The sequence below is a fragment of the Lepisosteus platostomus genome, chromosome 4 (genome assembly GCF_059453375.1).
Source record: "Lepisosteus platostomus isolate fLepPlt1 chromosome 4, fLepPlt1.hap1, whole genome shotgun sequence".
Classification (NCBI taxonomy): domain Eukaryota; kingdom Metazoa; phylum Chordata; class Actinopteri; order Semionotiformes; family Lepisosteidae; genus Lepisosteus; species Lepisosteus platostomus.
The window spans coordinates 75,501,981-75,523,954 of NC_142614.1; the positions used below are offsets into that span (position 1 = coordinate 75,501,981).

General features: G+C 46.3%; 2 protein-coding genes and 1 long non-coding RNA gene across 6 annotated transcripts in view; 1 reads left to right on the forward strand and 2 right to left on the reverse strand.

Moving 5' to 3' along the window:
* Positions 1-119: 119 nt before the first annotated feature.
* Positions 120-13,665, reverse strand: LOC148673829 (uncharacterized). The gene is made up of 3 exons (XR_015936137.1): positions 13,027-13,665; positions 7,272-7,333; positions 120-240 (listed from the first exon to the last, which is right to left on the reverse strand). It is a non-coding gene; the product is annotated as an uncharacterized LOC148673829 (long non-coding RNA).
* Positions 3,736-21,105, forward strand: fam81b (family with sequence similarity 81 member B). 4 transcript variants are annotated; one of them, XM_088630716.1, is made up of 9 exons: positions 3,736-4,168; positions 8,665-8,731; positions 9,209-9,438; positions 11,384-11,502; positions 15,630-15,759; positions 16,543-16,640; positions 16,889-17,024; positions 18,424-18,619; positions 19,416-21,105. In XM_088630716.1, the coding sequence occupies exons 1-9, from the start codon at positions 4,055-4,057 to the stop codon at positions 19,547-19,549; spliced, it is 1,224 nt and encodes a 407-aa protein (XP_088486842.1). In that variant the 5' UTR covers positions 3,736-4,054; the 3' UTR covers positions 19,550-21,105. The 4 variants fall into 4 exon arrangements, with proteins under 4 accessions (XP_088486842.1, XP_088486841.1, XP_088486843.1 ...); XM_088630715.1 differs by having other exon boundaries at positions 3,937-4,168; positions 8,668-8,731; positions 16,534-16,640; XM_088630717.1 differs by having other exon boundaries at positions 4,066-4,168; positions 8,668-8,731; positions 9,231-9,438; positions 16,534-16,640.
* Positions 21,106-21,974, reverse strand: part of skic3 (SKI3 subunit of superkiller complex) — a 50,883-nt gene continuing 50,014 nt past the window's right edge. The window contains exon 41 of the mRNA XM_088630693.1: positions 21,106-21,686. Coding sequence (XP_088486819.1) covers positions 21,603-21,686 — 84 coding nt within the window. The 3' untranslated portion in view covers positions 21,106-21,602. The remainder of the gene's footprint in view (positions 21,687-21,974) is intronic.

The following is a 21,974-nucleotide window of genomic DNA, read 5'->3' on the forward strand; positions in this document are numbered from 1 at the left end:
TCCCTGTGTGTCTCCCAGGTGGGGCTGCTGGTGCAGAATGATCCCTGTGTGTCTCCCAGGTGGGGCTGCTGATGCAGAATGATCCCTGTGTGTCTCCCAGGTGGGGCTGCTGATGCAGAATGATCCCTGTGTGTCTCCCAGGTGGGGCTGCTGGTGCAGAATGATCCCTGTGTGTCTCCCAGGTGGGGCTGTACTGCAAAGGTAGAAGAAGTGGGTCCTCTCCTGTATGTGAAGCACTTCCTGTGGGATGGAAAGCACTAATATTACTGCAAAGAATAATGAATTAATTCATATTTAAAGACAATAATGTAAAAACAATAATAGCGAAAACGTGTGATAAATCTCGGGGGAGTCGTGGTTTTAGTACAAAATAGATTGTTTCATTTCCTTGCCTGTAAAGCATTTGCATCTGTGACTTATACATCCTTCAGAGGCCTGTCTGTAATTTCAGTGATGTATCTGTAGTTTTTTTAACACTGCAGGTGTTGGTTTTTTTGTTTCACGCCTGAAAGCAGTTCTCATTACACAACACTAGTATTTGTTTAAGCTGTAGTCACGCACGTGTCAGAGATACAGTCCCAAAAAGAGAAGTAAAACAAAAATTGGATTTGGTGGTCAGCAGAAAGCGATATGACTAAACCAAACTGCACATACAGTAATGAGCAGCCACAGCTCGTGTTTGAAACCAGTCACAGCACCTCACACAAACATGCAAAGTGAAAGGATTACAAACTAATATCACAGGGAGCTACAGTACAGGTATTTGACCCATTTTTCTCAAAGTCAAATAAAAAATTCCTGACCAACCTGCCAGGTTCTGACTTTGTGGCCATATAACACAAACTCAGCTCAGTTGTGTTTCCCTGATGTTCTTCTGAGGGTGGATTGATACAGTAAGTGCAGGTTAGTTTTACATGATCATTTATTTCTGCATTAACCCTCTGTTATGTAACAAGAGCATACTAGACCCAGATGTCTAATCTGGGCACCACCCTGGCATTCGATCTCCTACTCACTTCCCCTGCAGAAATCTGTTCTGTCAGAGTTTTCCAGAGGATTCCAGCAGGAATTTCCAGCGTAAACTGTTATGAAATCGCTATGCGCTGATACTAATAGAATTCTGGCAGGGTCCCTAAAGTCTACCAAGCTCCCCGGGTGGTCCCTGCTGGCACTGTGCTCTGAAGTCTGTTTTGACTAATGGATACCAAAGACATCAGTCATGAGCCGAATGTCATCCGATTTAGGTCGCAGAAGACATACAGTCTTGTATGTCATCTGACGGTCACCTGTCGGAGTGTCAAATGACAGGCCTGCCCAAGGAGTACAAGGAACCTCTCTCACTGTCAGGCTCCTGTGCTGCTCCGCACAGCTAAACGTTGTAGACTGGATATGAAATGTGCTCGCAGTTCATTCTGCATGTTCAGCTATGGGGGGGGGGGGGGGCTTCTCGGGGGCACAGTGACCGAGCAGTCCCGCGGAGGGACAGGACCCCCGACACGCAGGCGATCAGGATCTGAGCAAGCAGTAAAGGTGGGCGGGACATTCCCCACGGCATGACTTTTGTTCTTGCATAATGTCAAGCAGAGTATTTCCCAATGCGTCTCACTCAATTAACATAACATCACTTTATTAGCCCTAAACAATTTCTTGCATTAGGAATTTGTCTTTTCGCATACCCCAGCTTGCTCTCCATGAGACACACAGACAGGGAGAGAAGCTGGGGGTCAGTGCACAGGGTCAGCCATTGTACAGTGCCCCTGGAGCAGCTGGGGTTAAGGGCCTGGCTCAGGGGCCCAGCGGAGTAGGTTTCCTCTGCCGGCCGCGGGATACGAACCAGCAACCTTCCAGCCACAGGCGCAGATCCTTAGCCACAGAGCTGGGATGTGAGGGTTATTTAAATTTTCTATAGCAATGTAGGAATTACAACCAAAAATTGCGAGAGTGTCTTGACACAGTCCATAAGATCTAATGATTTACAGTCTCACACACATCCACCTGCCGTGGTATGAAGGACAAGTCTTCCAGCCTTATCGCAGCCCCCTTTTGAACAAGGCTGAAGTCAAAACACGCCTTGAAAGTGAGATGCAGGTTTGTGGGCTTCAGTCCCTCGTTATCTGTATAACGTGCGGGTTTCAGGGGTTTAGAGATGGAGAAGAATGTTAACCATTCTAGTTTGTTTGGTTGCTATTAGCAAAGTGACCTGAGGATCAGTTCCAGATGATTTCTGAAAGAAGCCAGTGTGTCAGTTTGCTCCAGACTCCCACAGCCCCGAAACACACTGAATAAAAGCCATCCATTCCAGTGATTCTCCAGGTGCAGTACGTCCTCTTTCTAGTGACTTTATTGTTTTTATAAGACTGAACCACATTAAATTACTGAAAGCCGTGGCATGGGCAGCTGTCAGGGTGAAGCTGCAGTGAATTTACAGTAATGCAGCCCATGGTTTATGAGTTAGTAGAGGTTTCACACACAAATGTAAAAAAAAAAGAGTAAAACGTCCTGGTGCTGATGAATTTTTAACAACCTGAGCTGAAAGAAAGGCTCAGTAGATTTGAAAAGAAGGTCAGGTGCAGGACTAGTGGAGAATGCTGCTTAAGAAACCTGCTTCTACAAAACTGCCCAAAGATCATGTTTCTGTGATCATTACTTGCAGTGAATCTGGAATCAAATCATGGCCCACACCAGAAGGACACCTCACCGTGTAAACCTGAGCTTCAGACAGTGAGCCTCAGAGCCCTGTTCACAGCTCGGTCAGAGACTGGAGCTTTAGCGGTGTTGGGCGAGTAGAGGGGTGATTTCCATAGTGTCCTCATGTCGTAGGTTTGCTCTTTGAATTCTGCAGAACTAGCCTTGGTTCTAGTTTACAGCTTTTGTGGTTCTGGAGACATTGAATTTTGGTGGGCACCTGCTGAAAATAGCAGCGGAGTGAAGGCTGAGCTATAAGCTTTAGACTCCAGCTGCTGTTTGACATTTGTTTTACTTTATTCCATAGAGAGCATCAACAACCACATCAGCATTGAAACAGATTGAGACAGAAAACAAGAAAAACAGAAAAAGGAAAAAGGAAATATGAAGACAGCACTTAGTTTCTCAAACTGTAAGAGGTACTACTCTTGGTCCAGCCTGGTCAGCCATAAAAGTCGCTGGCTATACACAGCGGTCAACAGTGAGATACGACCCAGAGGACACAGGCAACAACTACGTGAAAATGCATTTAAAACTGAGAACAGGGGTCAGTTCTTTACACAAAGGGTGGTGGGGGTGTGAAACAACCTACCCAGCTATGTTGGCGTCTTTCATGAAAAGGGTTGTATGAGATCTTTGAATAAATTATCAATTAGCAGGAAAAAACCCAAACACGTTAGATAGGCTAAATGCCTTCCACTGATTTGCAAACATTCTTTTGCTCTTAAGTTCTTTAAAGTGTTAAACTAGGGGTATTCCTCTGAACTATCCTGTGCAGTCAGCGGGAATTGATTAGTTCCCAGCGTGCACTTAAGGGAACCTGACTCAGAGGAGACATCATGATGTAGAGATTGGGGGTGTGAGCTATTTTGTCTTCCATAAATTTTTAATGTCTGCTCTTAAGAATGTAGGAAATAAAGGCAGGAAAACATCAGCTGCTCACTGTGAAATTATTTATTTGCTCATGGAAAGAGAACTTATATTCGCACACCCATTGAGAATGGCCACAAACATGTTTTTGACTGATCTGTAGAGCCGATAAGCCGTTTAAAGATTTTAAACAGAAGATTAAAAAAAACAGTTCAGTGATTTGTAAAGAAAATGATGAAGAAAAGGGCCTGGAAACGTTTGTGCTTATTACAGACGAACCTTGGTTGCATGACTGAAATAGCTGAGAAAGCCTCCTTCAGTAGCTTGGCTGGTACCAGGCCTGAGCTGGAGTAAACACAGGGTGGAAACATTGCACACATCTGTTTCCAGCCCATTCACAGCTCCTCCAGTCCTCTGGACAGAGCCCTGCTGAAGCAGACGCCCAGTGTTGGGCAGGTGTGCTGTGCCCTCGAGCTCTCCCGCTTCCTCGACCTCAAGCATGCTGCTCGGTGCCTGCTCAGCCACGCCCCCGGCCACCCCTGACAGCGGTAACCAGGTGACGGGTGTAAACACAACCCCAGGGCCCCGAGGACGGCCAGCTCCTGCAGTGAGGGTAAGTACAGACCTGGGAAATCTGTGGAAGTTTTACCAGCTTTGTCATGCATGTGGGTTAACCAGACTCCCGTGCTGCTTTGTGGTTCTGTTTCCTGCATTTCATGGACACAACGTGTGTGTGAGATGTGATTTAGTGCTAATATAGGAAGCCAGAGTGTCCTGTCCATTGTTGTACTAAAACTACTTGTCTACTTGTCCCTGTATCGTACTGAGACTACCTGCCCCTGTGTGTGTCACTGAGACTGTCTGCCTGTTCCTGTGTGTCACTGAGACTGTCTGCCTGTTCCTGTGTGTCACTGAGACTGTCTGCCTGCTCCTGTGTGTCACTGAGACTGTCTGCCTGCTCCTGTGTGTCACTGAGACTGTCTACCTGCTCCTGTGTGTCACTGAGACTGTCTATCTGCCCCTGTGTGTCACTGAGACTGTCTGCCTGCTCCTGTGTGTCACTGAGACTGTCTACCTGCTCCTGTGTGTCACTGAGACTGTCTATCTGCCCTTGTGTGTCACTGAGACTGTCTGCCTGCTCCTGTGTGTCACTGAGACTGTCTATCTGCCCCTGTGTGTCACTGAGACTGTCTGCCTGCTCCTGTGTGTCACTGAGACTGTCTGCCTGCTCCTGTGTGTCACTGAGACTGTCTGCCTGCTCCTGTGTGTCACTGAGACTGTCTACCTGCTCCTGTGTGTCACTGAGACTGTCTATCTGCCCCTGTGTGTCACTGAGACTGTCTGCCTGCTCCTGTGTGTCACTGAGACTGTCTATCTGCCCCTGTGTGTCACTGAGACTGTCTACCTGCTCCTGTGTGTCACTGAGACTGTCTACCTGCTCCTGTGTGTCACTATGATCGTCTAACTGCCCCTGTGTGTCGCTAATCTACCTGTCCCTCTGTCATTAAGAAATACTGTATATAAACGGAGTCTAGGAGCAAAAAAAGGCTGAGGAAATCTAACTAAATAACATTAGCACAGTTGAAAAAATGAAAATATATTGAATTAAGGTCAAATCAAAGGAACAGAGAGGAAATACTTTGAGAAAGACTGATGGATTACAGATTTCTTGCAAAACATTTTTACAGTAACAGTATATGAAAATCCATGCATTCTTTCCTTATTCAGTTAATTGGCAATTCAAATCTTTTGTGTACCTGTTACATAGAATTAAAGAGAAATATGATATACAGAAAGGCCATTTACAGCCCAGTGTGGGTATAATTAGCTTTTGTTTTAAATTCCTTAACGAAATATCATAGTCAAGTGTTATGAAATGTATATAACCACTTAATTTATATATTCCCATAATGTAATCATAGTTCATGATCACATCTGTGTTTTGCTCTCTTGAATCCCAAATCCTCTCTCATTTGTTTTCCCTCACACACCTGTACAAGCACAGTTTTCTCATTTCTAACTTCTTTGAAGCCAGTTAGTCTGAACAGACATTTCCAAGCTACAACATTTTATTGAAATGCAGTGAACAAATTCCAGCTCCCCGGTGTGTCAGGACAGGAATCAGGAATTCAGGAATCAGCTCCTCCATATTACACCAGAATGTGGATGAATCACAATCTTGTTTCTAAGCTGTGATGTCTTGGATGCAATGATTTCTCAATGAAAACCAGAAGCAGATTTGATATGCTGTCCGACAGCCCAGTGTTGTCTAACAAGGCCGTCTTGCCCATATCCATTTGAACAGCTCCATGTAACATTGATGACAGAGCTGATCCAACAGCAGCCAGTAAGCAAGGAAATAAAACTTCAGTCTAACAGACTGTTAATGTTTGTGTCTGCACTTCCTGGATACTGCTGGCAGGAATCATGGATGTAATGGATGCTTGCCGAGACATTTCCGTTATACAATCAAACACTTTAATAAGATCATCTGTCAAGGAAGACAAGACGTGAATTTGCTATCTATTCCAATAGAACAGATGAACTAATTTTATGAGTTAATTTTCATTTTTTTTCAACCAATTTCAATTTCTGAGTTCAGAAAAATGTTTGACTGCGCCTACAGTATAAGACTGAAGCGTGAATTTTAAATGCATTTTTAGAACTAAGGATAGATATTATTTTGTGAAAATTAAGACTGGTGAAAATTAAATGGATTACAAACACAATAATATAAAAAGACTGCGATGTTGATGCTGACCAATCAATCACATCTTCTAGACAATGTTGGACAGCAATTTAAAAGGGCAAACAAAATGCTAGGCTATATAGTCAAAAGCATAGAATTTTAATCAAGGGATAATATTACATCTCTTCATTGCATGAATAAGTCCTCATTTAGAATACTGTGTACAGTTTTGGTCTCTATGCTATAGAAAAGATATTACTGAGTATTCAAATTCATATTATCCAAGTATTCTTAAAGACACTGAAGTCAACCCAGTGGACTAAAAAATGAACAGTGAAATACATACTATGGGACATCCAGTCAAAGTATATTTCAAACTGAGGCACTTCTTTACACAAAGGTTGTGGGAGTGTGGAACAAACTACCCAGGCATGTTGTTGAAGCCAACACTCTGTTGTCTTTCAAGAAACAGCTGGATGAACTTCTGATTAACGGCTAACTACCAAACAGGCCAGATGGGCCGACTGAACTCTTATTTCTAAGTGTTCTTATGTTGTTGTGATCAGGTTATTGAATGTGGAGTCTGCTCTGCTGTGCATACAGTATTTCAAGACTAAGACTTCAAGGTCTGCACTCTTGAGCCATATCCCCAGCAGCTCCGTACAGACATCGTGCTCAGCAGGGAAGGACAGGCAGCTGTAATCTCAGGCTGAAATGCATCAGTTGTGATTAAAGATTCAAACCACTGGGCCACTTTAGCCAGAACTGGGGATGATTGAGTAGTGACTTGATTAAAGTCTTAATCACATTTAAATCTCGGTCAGTCAATCCAGTTCACTGTTTCAGGATCATATAGATGCTGCATCAGAGCTTCTTTGAATTGATGCAGATGGCCTCATTCGTAATGTCTACTGTTTTTCACCGAAGAAAGATTTTTTTTTTTACATGGATGACTCACTGGTTAAGAGCGAGGAGGTGAAAACACAAATGCAAGGATAAAATTATTGGTTTAAAAACCCACACTTACATTGACCTTTGGTGTAAGATGAAAGTGATTTTGACCTCACTGGAGCCTGAGCAGAGACAGTTCTGAAAGGCAAATAATTCCTCTTAGATCACTGCATGCATACCACACACCACAAACAGCTTTAAATGTGTCATATCAGCTTTGGGGAAAAAAAACAATTTAATTGATTCACAGATTAATTTGTTGAAGTTTTAGTGCTCCAAAGAGTGTATTGCAAAAGCATTTGTACTTTTTCATATGTAGTAAAGTTCTTAATGATGGTTTACAGGAAACAGAACATAAAAAACTGAAGGGTCTCAAAGAATTCAGCCCATAGTCTGTTACTTGTTTGGTAGCTAAATAAAGGCCATCCAACCCAGCAGACCCCCCTTTAGCAAGTTTTCCAACATTTAAATGACAGATGCACACGTGTTAAAACAGTCAGCGAAATCAAGCAACACTCTGTTAATACGCAGATCAGTTCTGAAATCCCTGTGATGATCACCGAACCTTCAGCTGCTCCAGGCGGTCTTGGTCAGGAGCTGAGAGCTGGGCTCTCCGCAGGTGTGGAGCTGTGGTCCAGCCTGTTTGAAGGGATGGCTGGCTTGTGAGTGTGTATGATATGTATGGATTCAGCAGCGCATAATGAGGCTGTTGCCCTTGTTTCTGAGGAGCACTTGAATCTTATACGTTAGTCCCAGGCCCATCCCTCCACAGACACTGTATTTACAGGTCGAGCTGCAGTATACAGAGCAGCTGACTGTGGGAATGCAGCTGTGGGAGCTGTAGGTGTGGGAGCTGTGGGAGTGGGAGCTGTGTGTCACGAAGCGTTTTTCAGGACCCTGTGCAGACGGCAGAATCCGGAGGGGAGTGAGACAAACACGGGGAGAAAGGATTAGGATTGGAGCTGGTAGAAGAACAGGGGGGCGTGTCGACGGTGCACTGGTGCTCGGGGGAGCGTGGTCCAGGCTAAGTGTCCAAGGGGAGTCCGTAAGAAAATCCATGGGAATACAAATGCCCAGGGCCGGTTGGTCCATCCGTGACGGAGACAAGACAAAGTTAAAAGCCGGAGCGGGATCCGGCGAAGGGTCAGGGGAATAAAAAGGGGAAACAGGGCCAGGCGCTCCCAGCCCCGGACCCAGATGGTCAGGACACCGCTGCGAAGCCGATACCGCCGGGCCACTCCTGGACTCGCTGGTAGGCGGGCTTCCGGGCGTCCATCTTCCAAAGCTCCGCCCAGATTGGCAGGAGCGTCTGGCTTTTGCAGGAAGGGGGCTGGAACCGGAGGCAGGTGCAAAAAAGCAAAGACAAACAAGGAAAGGGCTGGAGTGTCCTTAAGGGGAGGGGCTGACAGAGCTGTGGGTGCGAGTGGGAAGGTTGCAGCATTGAGAACTGATGCAGCTCTGTGTTCCAGCAGGTGCTGGTGGAGAAACGATGTCAAGAGAAACTGTGCTGCAGGTGTACCAGCCCCACCCGGACAGGTAGGGACGTTGGGGACAGTATTGAAGTGGCTGCAAAAAACAGTTTTTCTAGAGTACAGTCGGCACAATGCTCTGTTCAGGACACAGAACTCATAAAGAGTCTGGAGTTTTTCACGTTCAACTAGAATTTACTATTTGTTACACTTGTTGTTTTTGCTTTCTAAATATACATAAGAAAAAGAATAGAATCAGACACGTGTAATCACAGACAGCATCATATAAAGCAGCCTCAAAGACAAAACTTTATAGCTTTGCAATAATTTAAAAACAGTAAATGTCCCATACAATTGATGTATGAATAATCTGGTTAACCTCTAATTAATAGTCATTAGTAATTCATAGTACCAAAGTGAATGTAGTTTTAAAGGTGATGTTGTTGACAGAGCAATGTACTTTTGAATAAATGTAAGATATTTTGCGGTCAGTATTAGATACAGAAACAGGACTGTGTTTAGTCAACTCGCACTGGCCTCCCAGTGTCCTCTTGTCTTGGGAACAGGTTGGGGTTCCTGGAGGGCCGCCTGTCCAATCAGGAGCACTCCATGGCCGTGCTGCTGGAGCAGGCCTTCCGCATCAAGGAGGACATCCTTGCCAACCTGCGTGCCAGCCAGGGAGCCTCGGTCAGTGAGGCCACCTCGCGCAGGCTGCTGGAGAGCCACATCCACACCATCACCCACATTGTCAAGCAGCTCAGCAAGGACATCGAGGTGAAGCAGACGCTGGGGGGACATTCTTGTACAAGAGCACGTCAGCATACACTCGTCAACAGGGCCGTTTAGCAGACACTGTTTGCACCCTCTCTGCACCCAGGGCCTTGAACAGAGCAGAGCTCTGCAGTCCTCTCAACTTAAGCCACCCTGTGACGGGCGCAGAGTCCGAACTGCCTTCCTCACGGTCACATTCCTTTCTCCCTAAACATGTAGATTCTTATCTCCTCGTGCAAGAGCCCCACAGAGCAGGGTTCTCCCAGCAGGACTAGATCATTTTTAGAGTAGATTTACACACACTCGCCAGACGGTCACTTCAATATCTACCCCTCTAGTTCTCCTGGGGAGTGAGTGAATAGGAGAGAGCTTGAAACCTGCCAGGGGAGGGGCAGGGCTTCCTGTGCTCTGAAACTGGTTGCTGATTGTTTCTACCCAAGAAATCTTCCTACAGGGCCTGTAAGACCAGTTTTAATGACATCCCCGTCACCTTTATATACAGTAGTTTGCCATTTGGACAGACATTTCTATCATAGGAGTAATTTATAAAAGACTGAATACTTCAATTAATACCAAGGATATCTTTACAAAATGCCCATCTGCTCAATAGTTATTTCATATGGAAAAATCAAAGCAAAAAATGCCCTGAATTCTTCACCATGCTTACTCACAGAAAGCCTTTAATACAATTTTACCATTTTGCTGCTGGGCCTTATTGTGGTTCTTCCCACTCTCAGTTGTTTTTTTGGATTTTAATCTGTTAGGATTTCTTCCTGGATGAGTCACCTCTTCAGGATCCACACTGCTGCTGAACAGTACCCCCGTGATGCCCTTCACAAAGCACATGGCAATTTATATACTTCTATCACAATCTTCTCCAACTAAATTAAGCACATCCTTTTAAAACTGTTTCAACAATTAATTTGGCTGAAAAACAGAAAGATACCTGTCCGTTTATGCAGCTGTATATTTTACTGACGCAATCTGAGTAGAGCAGTGTTAAACAAGGGATTAGAACCCACAACCTCTCAGATACATATCCAAAACCATAACCACTCCTCTACACCGCTAAAGGAGCAGCTCCAAAGCTGTATATTTTTCCATGTTCTATTATAATAACACTCATACTCTAAGAACTATATACAATTACAAAAATTAAAGAGGTTCCATAATTTCCATGATGTGTAATCCTTAATGCACAATAACTCAATTAATGTGTTTGTCTAAGCAGATGAAAAAAGAAACCTGATTGTGTGTACATTGCAAGAAAAAGATACTGTACTTTTACAGAAAAGTCATTAACAGTGTTATACCTGAGACTCTATTTAAATCTATTAACTGTAGGCAACAATATTATATAATATTATATATATATAATATAATAATATATATAATAATTATATATAATTATATATAATATTGTAGCCTCATCTTGTAAAATCTCCTAAACTAAACAAGCTTGGGCCTGGTAAGTAGGGGGATGGTTGATCTCTAAGGAAAACTTGCTCTCTGCTACACTAAGTGGTGGTGGTGGACCAGCAGGTGGTGCTCTTCACTCCAGAATTTCCAAATCGCTTCCCCACCATGGTGACGAGACACACAGTGGTCTAGGTAGTGCAGAGACATTAAACCAAGGACATAGACATTAAGTTTAAGAGTAGGGGTACTGACCCTGATGTCCTGCAAAACTCCACTCTACTCTTGTACAATCTGATTTCCCTAAAGCCCCCTTTACTTCACCTGCCCCTCACTTGTCTGCAGGAAGGCTGATGTGTGTCACCCAGGTAGGGGCTGCACCTCAGTTCATTGTAAAGCACTTTAAGATCCTTAGGGATGAAAGCAACTATTATTGGAAGGAACTATTATTATATTATCACCAATCGGCCAGGATGTTTGTTGAGCTTGCAATGCGTGCAGTGACGCACAGCTGCCTTGCTCTTCCCTTCAGGTACTGGAAGGACAGATCCTCCAGAGAGACAGTGTTTCGTCAGGAACCAGCTTCGCGGTCCAGAGTCTGGATCACAAGAATCTTGCGGGAATTGGAGACCTGCGAGGGAGAGTTGCCAGGTACCCCACAATACAGGCTCCTGTGCCTCCATGTGCTCCGGCCTGTCACCAGAGCAATATTCCCAGTGTGGAAGTTTCAATATCCTTTCTTTCCTCTCTTGACAAATCACAGCACAAAGACATTCTTTAGAATTACTGTGATATTTTGGTACAACCTACAACCAATACTTTTTAAAACAAAAAAAAGAAAACCACACACACTGGAAGAATGGATGTGGTGTGATGGATGTGTAAGCGTAGCCTGAGACAGTGATAAAGGAGATCTATCCTAGTATCCTCTGTATCTCTCAAACAGCTTCAAAAGGGGGAATAGTCCACAGTAAATTAAAAAAAGAAGGAGACACACGGTGGCCATTCTGCACCAGCAGCCCCACCTGAGAGACACACAGAGGCCATTCTGCACCAGCAGCCCCACCTGGGAGACACACAGAGGCCATTCTGCACCAGCAGCCCCACCTGGGAGACACACAGGGATCATTCTGCACCAGCAGCCCCACCTGGGAGACACACAGGGATCATTCTGCACCAGCAGCCCCACCTGGGAGACACACAGGGATCATTCTGCACCAGCAGCCCCACCTGGGAGACACACAGACGCCATTCTGCACCAGCAGCCCCACCTGAGAGACACACAGGGGCCATTCTGCACCAGCAGCCCCACCTGGGAGACACACAGGGATCATTCTGCACCAGCAGCCCCACCTGGGAGACACACAGGGATCATTCTGCACCAGCAGCCCCACCTGGGAGACACACAGACGCCATTCTGCACCAGCAGCCCCACCTGGGAGACACACAGGGGCCATTCTGCACCAGCAGCCCCACCTGGGAGACACACAGGGATCATTCTGCACCAGCAGCCCCACCTGGGAGACACACAGGGATCATTCTGCACCAGCAGCCCCACCTGGGAGACACACAGGGATCATTCTGCATCAGCAGCCCCACCTGGGAGACACACAGGGATCATTCTGCACCAGCAGCCCCACCTGGGAGACACACAGGGATCATTCTGCACCAGCAGCCCCACCTGGGAGACACACAGGGATCATTCTGCACTTCCTACAGCACAATGCCCTGGTCATCATACTGTTCCAGAGAGAAGAGCGCCACCTACTTGCCCAAAAACACTGCTTGTAGCAGCGGTCTGTCCTCAGAGGTCTCCCATCCAAGAGCCAACAAGGCCCAGACTTACTTCAGTTCTGAGATCTGACAATATCACAGGGGGCAACTTTGCTGTATGTGTACTGATCGAAATACTCCTCGACTCCAGACTCATAAATTCACATGAGGAAAGAAAAGGCGTGATGCTGTCAGCTGAAGGTCATCGTAGGACAGGTCCCCGGATTCTTCACAAAGGGGGAGAATGTCCAACTCTGCCAACTCCCATCAGCATGGAGGAGGAGCTGTCCTGCCTCACCAACAAGACCGTGTCACTTGTTCCTAAAATGTCTCAGTACCGTCCGCTTCCTTCCAAACCATTAACCGAATCACCATTCTCTGTGCCGCACAGCAATTACTCACCTGTTATTGTACCACGTTCTGTTCTGGCTGCCTGCTGCGTGCCAAGCCTGCCCCCTCATCCAGGTCTATCTAATGCAGATAATTGCACGCAGGCTGGCTGTCGTGCCTTCTTATCCTCTCTGATCGCTGTACCGAATGGGATTATATCCTGGCCCTTTGTGTCCAGCCAGTCTTTAAGGATGTGCCTGCTATAATATAGTTCTACAGTATATAGATCAGGCACCATTGAGCTGAGATACCATCAGTCCCTACAGCCATGCGATTTTGGACCAGGTTTTAGATGATAAAATACAGTATCTGTCCTAAATCATTCTCTTTCCAATGTAATGTTAAAAGCAATTCTTCAGGGAGCTTTTAATAATTGTATTGGCTGGCAGTGGTCCTAACACAAATTAGGTGCATATACAGTAGTAGAATGTACAGCTACAGCTCTCCTCAGTCATATAACAACTTCAGTGAGTCCCTGGCTTTCGATTTAGGGAACAGTAGGGCCATTCTCTGCCAGCTCGCCTGCGGTAGAGAGGATTAGAAGAGGAGATTAATTAACACAGGCACCTTGAGCCTTAATGTCAGGCCAAAGTCAGTGGCTGTATATAGAGCACCCAGCCTGTCAATTTATTTAAAAACTAATGACCACTATTACTTTGCCCTTTTTTATAGAAATCTAAGTGAAACAAATGATAAACCAGTTAAACCAGTTTAAACTTCACATTTAATGTAGGTTCCTATGGTTTACAACACTTCTTTTTGCTTTATCATAATTTTATAGTAAATTATCTGTTTTACTATATTTTTACCATGGTGCTGCACAGTAAATTATGATAAGGGATTCTGTATTTCTTTTTATATGGCGAGAAATGAGGAACAAGGAAATTAAGAACCTGGGTAAAAAGTGGGAACTATTAGCAAGTACATTTAGTTCTGAAACCTGCGTTTCACAGCACACAGAGATGTGGGAAAGACTGGATGGGGTTTTGGGACCGTTTTGGCAACGACAGTCACTCCTGCGTTTCGAAATGACAAGCTGAAACACTTCTCTCATTTGCACATTCTTACACTCACAGCTGATGAACGATAAAGCCCTGGGAAAAATGTAGCAGCCAGACTGTCCACACGATTGCAACTCACTGTCAATGGAATCCAAAATACACCACCTGCCTCTTGGCCAGCAGGCCGGTGTACCTCGTCTCATCGGTTCTCCTGAATCACAGTGCAACTGCTTGGTCCTTCCTCCTCTAAGGCAGGGGTGTCTTGGAGAGTTGCTCGGTCTGCGGCTTTTATTCCAGCTCAGCTTTAGGCAGCTCAGATCAGCTCATTAGTGGCTTAATTTGGCACAGGTCAACAAATCCTGCTGCTTTAAAGAGACCTAGAAAACCTGCAGCCACACTGGCTGGGCTTCTGGGAGCAGAACTGTACAGCTCTAGTGTTAGAGAACTTGAAACATAAGGAAGGATATGAATAAGAAGCAGCTGTTCGGCCCAAATAGCCTGTTCAGTACTTAACTGTCGATCAATCCAAGCACCTAAACTTGAAACAAACCAGGGTATTTACTTCAACAACACGGCTGGGCAACCTGCTCCAGACTCCCACTACCCTCTGGGTAAAGAAATGCCTCCTGTTCTGAGATTTTAAATCACTTCCATGTAGTTTCCCCGGGAGCTCTCTGGTTTGTTCCACTGCGTCTCAAGAGCACGGATCTAATGTCTATACTGTGCATGTGTCACAAGCATCAGACCTGAGGATATCAGTCCCCACTCCTCATGAAGTCCCAGGGGGTTGCTCAGAGATGCTTCTCTGATGAGTGAGGGACGAGACCTACACCAGGAACAGAAGAGAACCGCGTGTCGAGCTGGTCTGCAGCCGAGCCTGCCCAGAGATCTTCAGCATTTATTAATGTGGACTTAAAAGTGACTCGCGAATGATTTGGAAGATCCTGCACTCATGGTTCTTGTGTGAAAACGTCAGCAGCTGAAGGAAATAGCATCTCCTTGAACACACGACAATCCCCACACAACTGCTTGCTTCACTGATCAATCAGGACTGCTGGGTTCTTTGCAGCCCTTTCACATGCATTTTGCTCTGAGTCCTGCCCCAGGGGCTGTTATTGGGCTCAGAGTGAGGCGCTCAAAGCTTTAAAAAACACCCTTTACTGGCTGTATGTTTGGGCCACAAACAGGGTGTATTTTCCTGCTGATACAGTTCACAAAATCAGAAGTAAAAGCTGAAGAGGCTGCCCCTTCTTTATTATAATTTTTCTTTAGTTTCTGCTGGCATTTTATTGCTTCAAACACACAGCTAAAACTTGTAAATAACCACAGCTGTTTCATAGTTTGGAAGTCCATTTTTAATTTAAAATGTCTTGCGTCGTGTATTCTTGGTTTCTGATTACTTAAAAAGTGTACAAAGAAAGACACTAGAAGGAAGATATGCCAGAAGAGTTTAACAGCCAGATATTTTAAATGTAATGTTTTGCGTGTTATGTTCTTAAATTGGAGAAATACCAGACTTATAATCAACAGCATTTTGTTGAACTGCTTTGAGAAATGAACATGGTTTGTAAAGAGGGACAACTTCTAACCCAGACTTGATCATGTGTTTTCCAGATGTGATGCTAGTATTGCCAAGTTATCTGGAGATGTCACTGCAGCTGGCCAGGAGGTCCACAGACTGCACAAGGAGATCTTGGACGTCAGGGCAGCTCTAGACCTCCGCCTGAAGGAGATGGAGCTGAAGGTCAGGGGTCAGGCAGCAGTAGAGTCCAGTCTGAAGGAGTTGGAGCTGAAGGTCAGGGGTCAGATAGCAGTAGAGTCCAGTCTGAAGGAGATGGAGCTGAAGGTCAGGGGTCAGGCTGCAGTAGAGTCCAGTCTGAAGGAGATGGGGCTGCTGTACAACAACTTGAAAGAGACCACTACTGGTAATCCTGTTTTTTCCTACTGAAAGGCAAGCTGCAATGTTTTGCTGAAGCTATATACTGGATTGATGTGACTGGTGAGACAGAAGTATTGATAGTATGGAGATCCTCCATAAACCAAAGAAAGACTAAAACTGTTCAGGTCCTGTTTCCCTCTTGTCCTTTGCAACTGGACTTTACTGTCCTGCTATTAATATTATCAATGGAAAATGCCTGAGACAATTCATTTTGCAACTGCGATTCATGGAATCACTTTGCATCCCATACTTTGACTAGGTTTTTTTATCCAATTTACGCAATCGCAGAAAGCTGTGTTTACCTATTTCCTTCTGGTACAAAGGTGGTGAAGACACCGGTGATAAAGCCAAACCAAAACAAGAGCCTGATGTACAATCCTCTTGTACACCTTTAGAGTCGGGTGCTTAATGCTCATGAATGATAAAAAGCACGTGATCAGTGTCCAGTATATCATGGACTGGGGGGAATCAGGCCTCTGCCTTTCTGACACCCTATCTGAGCTGAAACTGCTGCAGCAGCAGGCACTTCGGCCGGCAGGACGGAGGTGCGCTGTCCTCAGCCCAGTCCCGTTGCTGCAGGTCACACAGGTGCTGGAGAAGGTGGAAAACTCCCTGGCAGAGCAGAGCTCCCGCATGACGGCCACACGGGGAGACCAGCACCACGAAATCCAGCTGCTGGAGCTCAAGTAGGTTTTTACTTTTCCACTGACGCACTCAAAGAAAAAGCAAATATCAGCTCAGAGTTTTCCATCGGTTTCTTATTGCTGTTCAACCAAGCACCAAAACTATACAAATGCATTTTGATTTTTAATGACTAATTGCGGCTGATTTAAAAAGTAAATACCGCTCAGCTGCACACCGAAGCATTCACAGTGGCTATGTGTCCCTCCGGGTGAGCACGAGGAGCGAGTATCACACAGCCGCTGTCCCGCAGGACGTCCGGAACGCTGGCCGAGCTCAGAGGGCTGATGGAGCGGCACCGCGAGTGGGCCGAGCAGCAGCTGAGCGGGTCGGAGCGGGCTCGGGCCCATGGCGCCGAGCAGCTGCGCGCGCTGCTCAGGGACAGACTGGTGAGACCCCCGGGGCTGTTCACACACTAGAGGCCAGGGGTGGTGGGGAGGGATCTCCGATTTCACCTCCCTGCGGATACGGGGAGTTCGGGTTGGCGGCCCTCACTGCTGCACTGACGCTCTGTACGCAAAGAGACCTCTCTCTCCCCTTGAAGGATCCAAACATTTAGCGAGTAATCAGAAAGGCCAGGCTTTCTGCTGGAGAGCATGCCAAGGCCTGATAAGCACATGTACAGCAATTACTGCCCTTCCGATGGCTGTTGTGGTGTGAAGGCAGGACACCCCAGTGTTGCTGTTCAGCTAGACATGCTGACTAAGCTGTGCTTGCAGCAGAATTGGTTACTGTCTCAAGCGGGCCGACACCCCAGACTGGGTCAGTAGGGAAGCAGCACTGTGCCTCACAGCGTTGCAACAAGAGTGGATTTGAGAACAGGTCAGGCCGGTTCAGACAGCTCCCTTCAAGCTAGGAAATGAACAGGGACCCTCTCTTGGCCTCTTCAGCCGCCTCTGCCATCATGAAACACACACTGTAACGAGGAGGGTTAGTCAATTAGCCCACAGCAGTCAGAACTCCTGGAACTCTATCCTGTGTGGCTGGGGCTTAGAAAAGATCTTGGGAAAAGCCTGGTCTGACTCTATAATAGCTGTCAGAGCTGCACAGGAACAAGCAGGGGAAAATCCCACACTGAACAGCAGACAGACAAACAAACAGTTCAGCCACGGATCCCCATCAGCTGTGAGGATATTATATTATTATAGCTACATATAAATAAGAATATATCCTTGCATGAAAACATATTCATGGATTTGACAACAATCCTTCCATCCATTTGCTAACTGCTTCATTCAAAAGAGCTGGAGCCTGTCCCAATGCAGGGTACACCCCACACAGGACACAAGTCCAGCACCGGGCACAGACACACCTTTGAATATATTAGTAACGCAAAGGAAAAAAGCTCATGGGAAATACTCTTTCAGTTTTAGCTATTGATGTGTTTTGAATGCTGGATCTTTCGTAGATCCAATCAGCATAATGCACTGCAAGGTCTAATCTGATTAATCTGCTACATCAGGTCAGATGCATTTACCTTGCATTGAGCAAGCAATAAAGAAATCAATACCTGTAATCGCCATCTCCCTCTCTTACTAATTACACTACAATCGCATTTGCCCTTCTGTAAAAGGTAGCCATCAATGTCTCGATGGCCTCCTAATAACCCCTCATCTATACACTGGCTTCATGACTCTGCTCTCCTCCCCACTGAGAGCTGGTGTGTGGGGAGTGGATCCAGGTGGGGCTGCACACTGGTGGGGGTGGAGGGGAGCCCCGTGACCTGTAAAGCTCTTTGAGTGGAGTGTCCAGAAAAGAGCTACAGCAGTGGAAGGATTTGTTTTCCAGGAAGAGAGTGAGAAGAAGCTCGGAGAGCAGGTCAGTGGCCTGGCTCTGCGGCTGGAGAAGGCCGAGGAGCAGCAGGAGCTCGAGGTCAGAGCCAACAGGGAGAAACGGGCTGAAGACCGGCTGAACACCAGGATCGGGAAACTGGAAGCGCGGGTCTGGGAAGAGCTCGGCCTGATCAGGAAGGAGTACAGATCAGGTGAGCACAGTCAGTCATAGACCAGCGCTCCTGGTCAGTACCGCCTGCTGGGAGCCTGATCCACAGCCGAGCTGCGGGGTGTTCAGAGAGGGATATGCAGAGACTGACAGTCTCCCTTCCGGCCCCAGCTCTTTCAGAGAGGGGGAGATACTCCAGTAAGCAGTATGGGCAACACCAGCCTAGATCAGTTCATGGACCACACTGAGCATCAAAAATCACTGGTCGCTCTATTTTTAAAGTAAACAGATTTTGGAAATTGATTACCCATTTTGACCACCTTTTGATTGAATATAATTCATTAGCTAACCCCAGGTTCTTTAGTGACCGTATTATCTCATCATAGATAAACAGACTGCATTGCTAGGAATTGTGCACACACTACCAGCCTGTGGCTTTCATAACAGCCACTCTACTGGAAACGGACGTTAACCCGAATAAGGAGTTTGCCTTCAAGGCATGGCTGTTCAAATGCACTGTTCAAAACCAAAAATATTAATATTTAGTATCCTAGTTAATTGCTTCAGGATATTTAGTCAAGAAAAAGATACAAGTGTAAAAATGACTTTCAGTCTAACATATAGCAACAATAAAGACTATTCTCATCTCAAGAAATACAGTATGGTGCACAATCTCAGATCTCGTCTACTGTATAAGTCTAGACCAAATGCAGTATTGAATTCCTTAAATCCAGCGCTTACAGAAGTCGTCTTCTATGGAAAGTAATTACATAAGCTACTTTTTACAAAAATGCTGTACACAGAATCACAGTCCACGAGTGCTGCAATCTGTTTAACAGGGTTCCAGTCGATCCATGATGCTCTCAGCTCTTTGAAGGAGATTAATGAGACCAAGTCCCGCCTGGACAAGGAGAAACTCCGAAAGGACATCAAACAAATCCAGAGGAAGATTGTTCAGCTGAAAGATGTCTAATAATCTCGAAACGCCAATACAGGCTGCAGACCCATACAAAACCTCATGCCGTGATAATAGGGCAATCGATTTGATTCAAGTTGAAACACAATTACAGCTATGAATGTCAACAGCATTCAAAACGAAACCACTTTTGAAGAAGCTTAAAACGAAAAACCACACAGGGCTAATTATGGGTTTCGGCATGTAAATTGATTGTAGATGATAAATCTGCCTCATTAATCCTGTTGATTCTTCCTGTGAGGAAAGGACTGCAGTTGCTCAATTAGATGAAATAAAAAGCAACAGCCTAGTTTTCACACAGGCTGCCCCCTTGAGGATGTCTGGATGTTTTGCAACAATAACACTGTCAACAGGTCTACAACAGCTTCAGGCTACTGGCCCCCTTTTCAATAATAAGAGAAGTTGGTACCAAGTGGCGCAGCGACGGGATGATTAGAGCTGCTGCCTCACAGCTCCTGGGTTCCGGGTTCAATTCCGGCATGCTCCCCCACCCCACAGTGCAAAGCTACGACAGGGATTCTAAATCACCGTGAACACAGGAGCACGGGAATCCTGTTGCCCTGGGCAGCAGCAGCACGCCCCCACCCGCCCGTCAGTAACCTCACCGGCCAGCCGCGCTGAACTCGTTTCCCATCCCGAAGGGGACTGTCGCGTCAGGGCCTGGGGTCGCCCCAGCCGCGTGCGGGCCGCACCGAGCCTCGATCGCTCGTTCACGGGAGGGCAAACCCCTGCCCAGAGCCCGCGTCGCGCCAGAAGAGCATCAGCAGCGAACAACATCGTCCCAGCCGCTGTACTGTAGGTGCAGGGCAGCCACAGCCCCTTGTCCAACACGTGTCCACTGGGCCGCTGACCACAAGCCCAGGCCTGCGCCTTTACCCCCCCCGGTAAACCTCTGGGTGCGTCTGCCCACTGAGGGCTCGGGGAGTTTGGAAAGGACTGCACGAGATCCTCAGATCAATTCATGAGTGATTACCAAACAGACGAGCCGAGGGACCTCCTCTCGTTTGTAACCTTCCTTATTGTCCCTCTGGAAGGAGTCAAAGTGACAGGTCCACGAGGGCCACCGGCCTCGTTATATAATTAAGAGCTCAAGCAGCACAGTAACCAGCAGACACCGTGTCCTCACAGCTGGACGCTGCTGCTCGTTTATCGTCAATCTCTGGAAATCAACATCTCTTGACTTATTTAGGAAATTATAGAGAATAACTGTAAAGTTACTTCATGCTTTTTGTGTACAAGCCGCACGTTGTTATCTGTTTCAGTGTAAGCAGACAGGCCAATGTAATCCCAGAGTCCACTGGGGGAGACTGCTGTTTGCTCACTGACAACACTGTATTAGTTTGTCTGCCAACAAATCCACAGTTCAGACAGCTCTGTAAGGGTACAGATGCAAAGAACGATTCTGAAACGAGTGGTACGAAGTGAAAGACACTAACACTTTGTTTTGAAAACAATTTTCTGCAATGGAAAGCATGCAGTAACTTTTCTAATCATGTATTATTTCATACGAATGCAGTATTTTCATGTTTCCAAATAAAAGATTTTCCCCACAATTTGCTCCTTTCTTGCTGAATGATTTATTTTTCTGTAACTGTCTTTATTAGAAAGGCGGGCTACATTCGCTGATACCTCCCCTGAACCGAACGCAGAAATCCTTGGGAGCAGAAATCATGCAGAACGAACAGTATGCATCAGGTCTCCACCGCACTGAGCGTCTTGCAGTCATGCAATCAGGAAAGACTTCACAGCAGCGCAAATCCTGACGGAGAAACCAGAACATTCCTGGCCTCTACTTTCTCAGCGTCAAGAGCCCAGCACCTGCAGCTCTGCAGTACTGTTCTAGAAGCAGCGGTTTCGCAGGTCAGGTGCTAGTTGGGAAAGCAAGCTCTGTCCCCAACAGCCACCGCCTGACTTTCTCACTCCCCCTCGGAGAGGACCGAGAGCCCGATGAACACGCACGGAGGGGGAGGCTGAATGTGCCCGAGGAGGCGTTTCGGCTCATGTTCCAGCCCCGGTCAGGCAGCGCGGAGGCTGTTGCCCAGCAAGAGCTTTAATGGGCAGAGGCAGAGCAAAGCTGCCTGTGAAGGTCCTCCAGCCTGGAGTCCCCCAGAGCTCTGGCGTGGTCCATCAGCGTCTGGAAAAGAAAAAAAAGATGTATTTATGGCCACAGTTCGAATGATGCATTTAACAAGGATGTGGTCTCTCATGCAAGTTGCATGAAAGACCACAAAGATATTTCTACAGCACTAATTAGGCTGCCTTGTTGAGATGAATTATAGCCTCTCCACATCACAGGGTCCACACTCTCTCCACCGTCTACTACAGTTTCTCCAGAGCATTTCCTGCATCTCTTTTCCTGACCATTAACAGCTCCCACACGTGGCCTGCGCTCCTGCTCAGAGCACTGGGCCAACGTGGGAGG

Bases quoted from the DNA above. Each gene is read 5' to 3' on its own strand.
- fam81b (XM_088630715.1), top strand. From the start codon at position 4,055: ATGCTGCTCGGTGCCTGCTCAGCCACGCCCCCGGCCACCCCTGACAGC. The intron at 8,732-9,208 runs GTAGGGACGTTG...CTGGCCTCCCAG, and splicing joins TACCAGCCCCACCCGGACAG to TGTCCTCTTGTCTTGGGAAC. The intron at 18,620-19,415 runs GTGAGCACAGTC...TCTGTTTAACAG, and splicing joins CAGGAAGGAGTACAGATCAG to GGTTCCAGTCGATCCATGAT.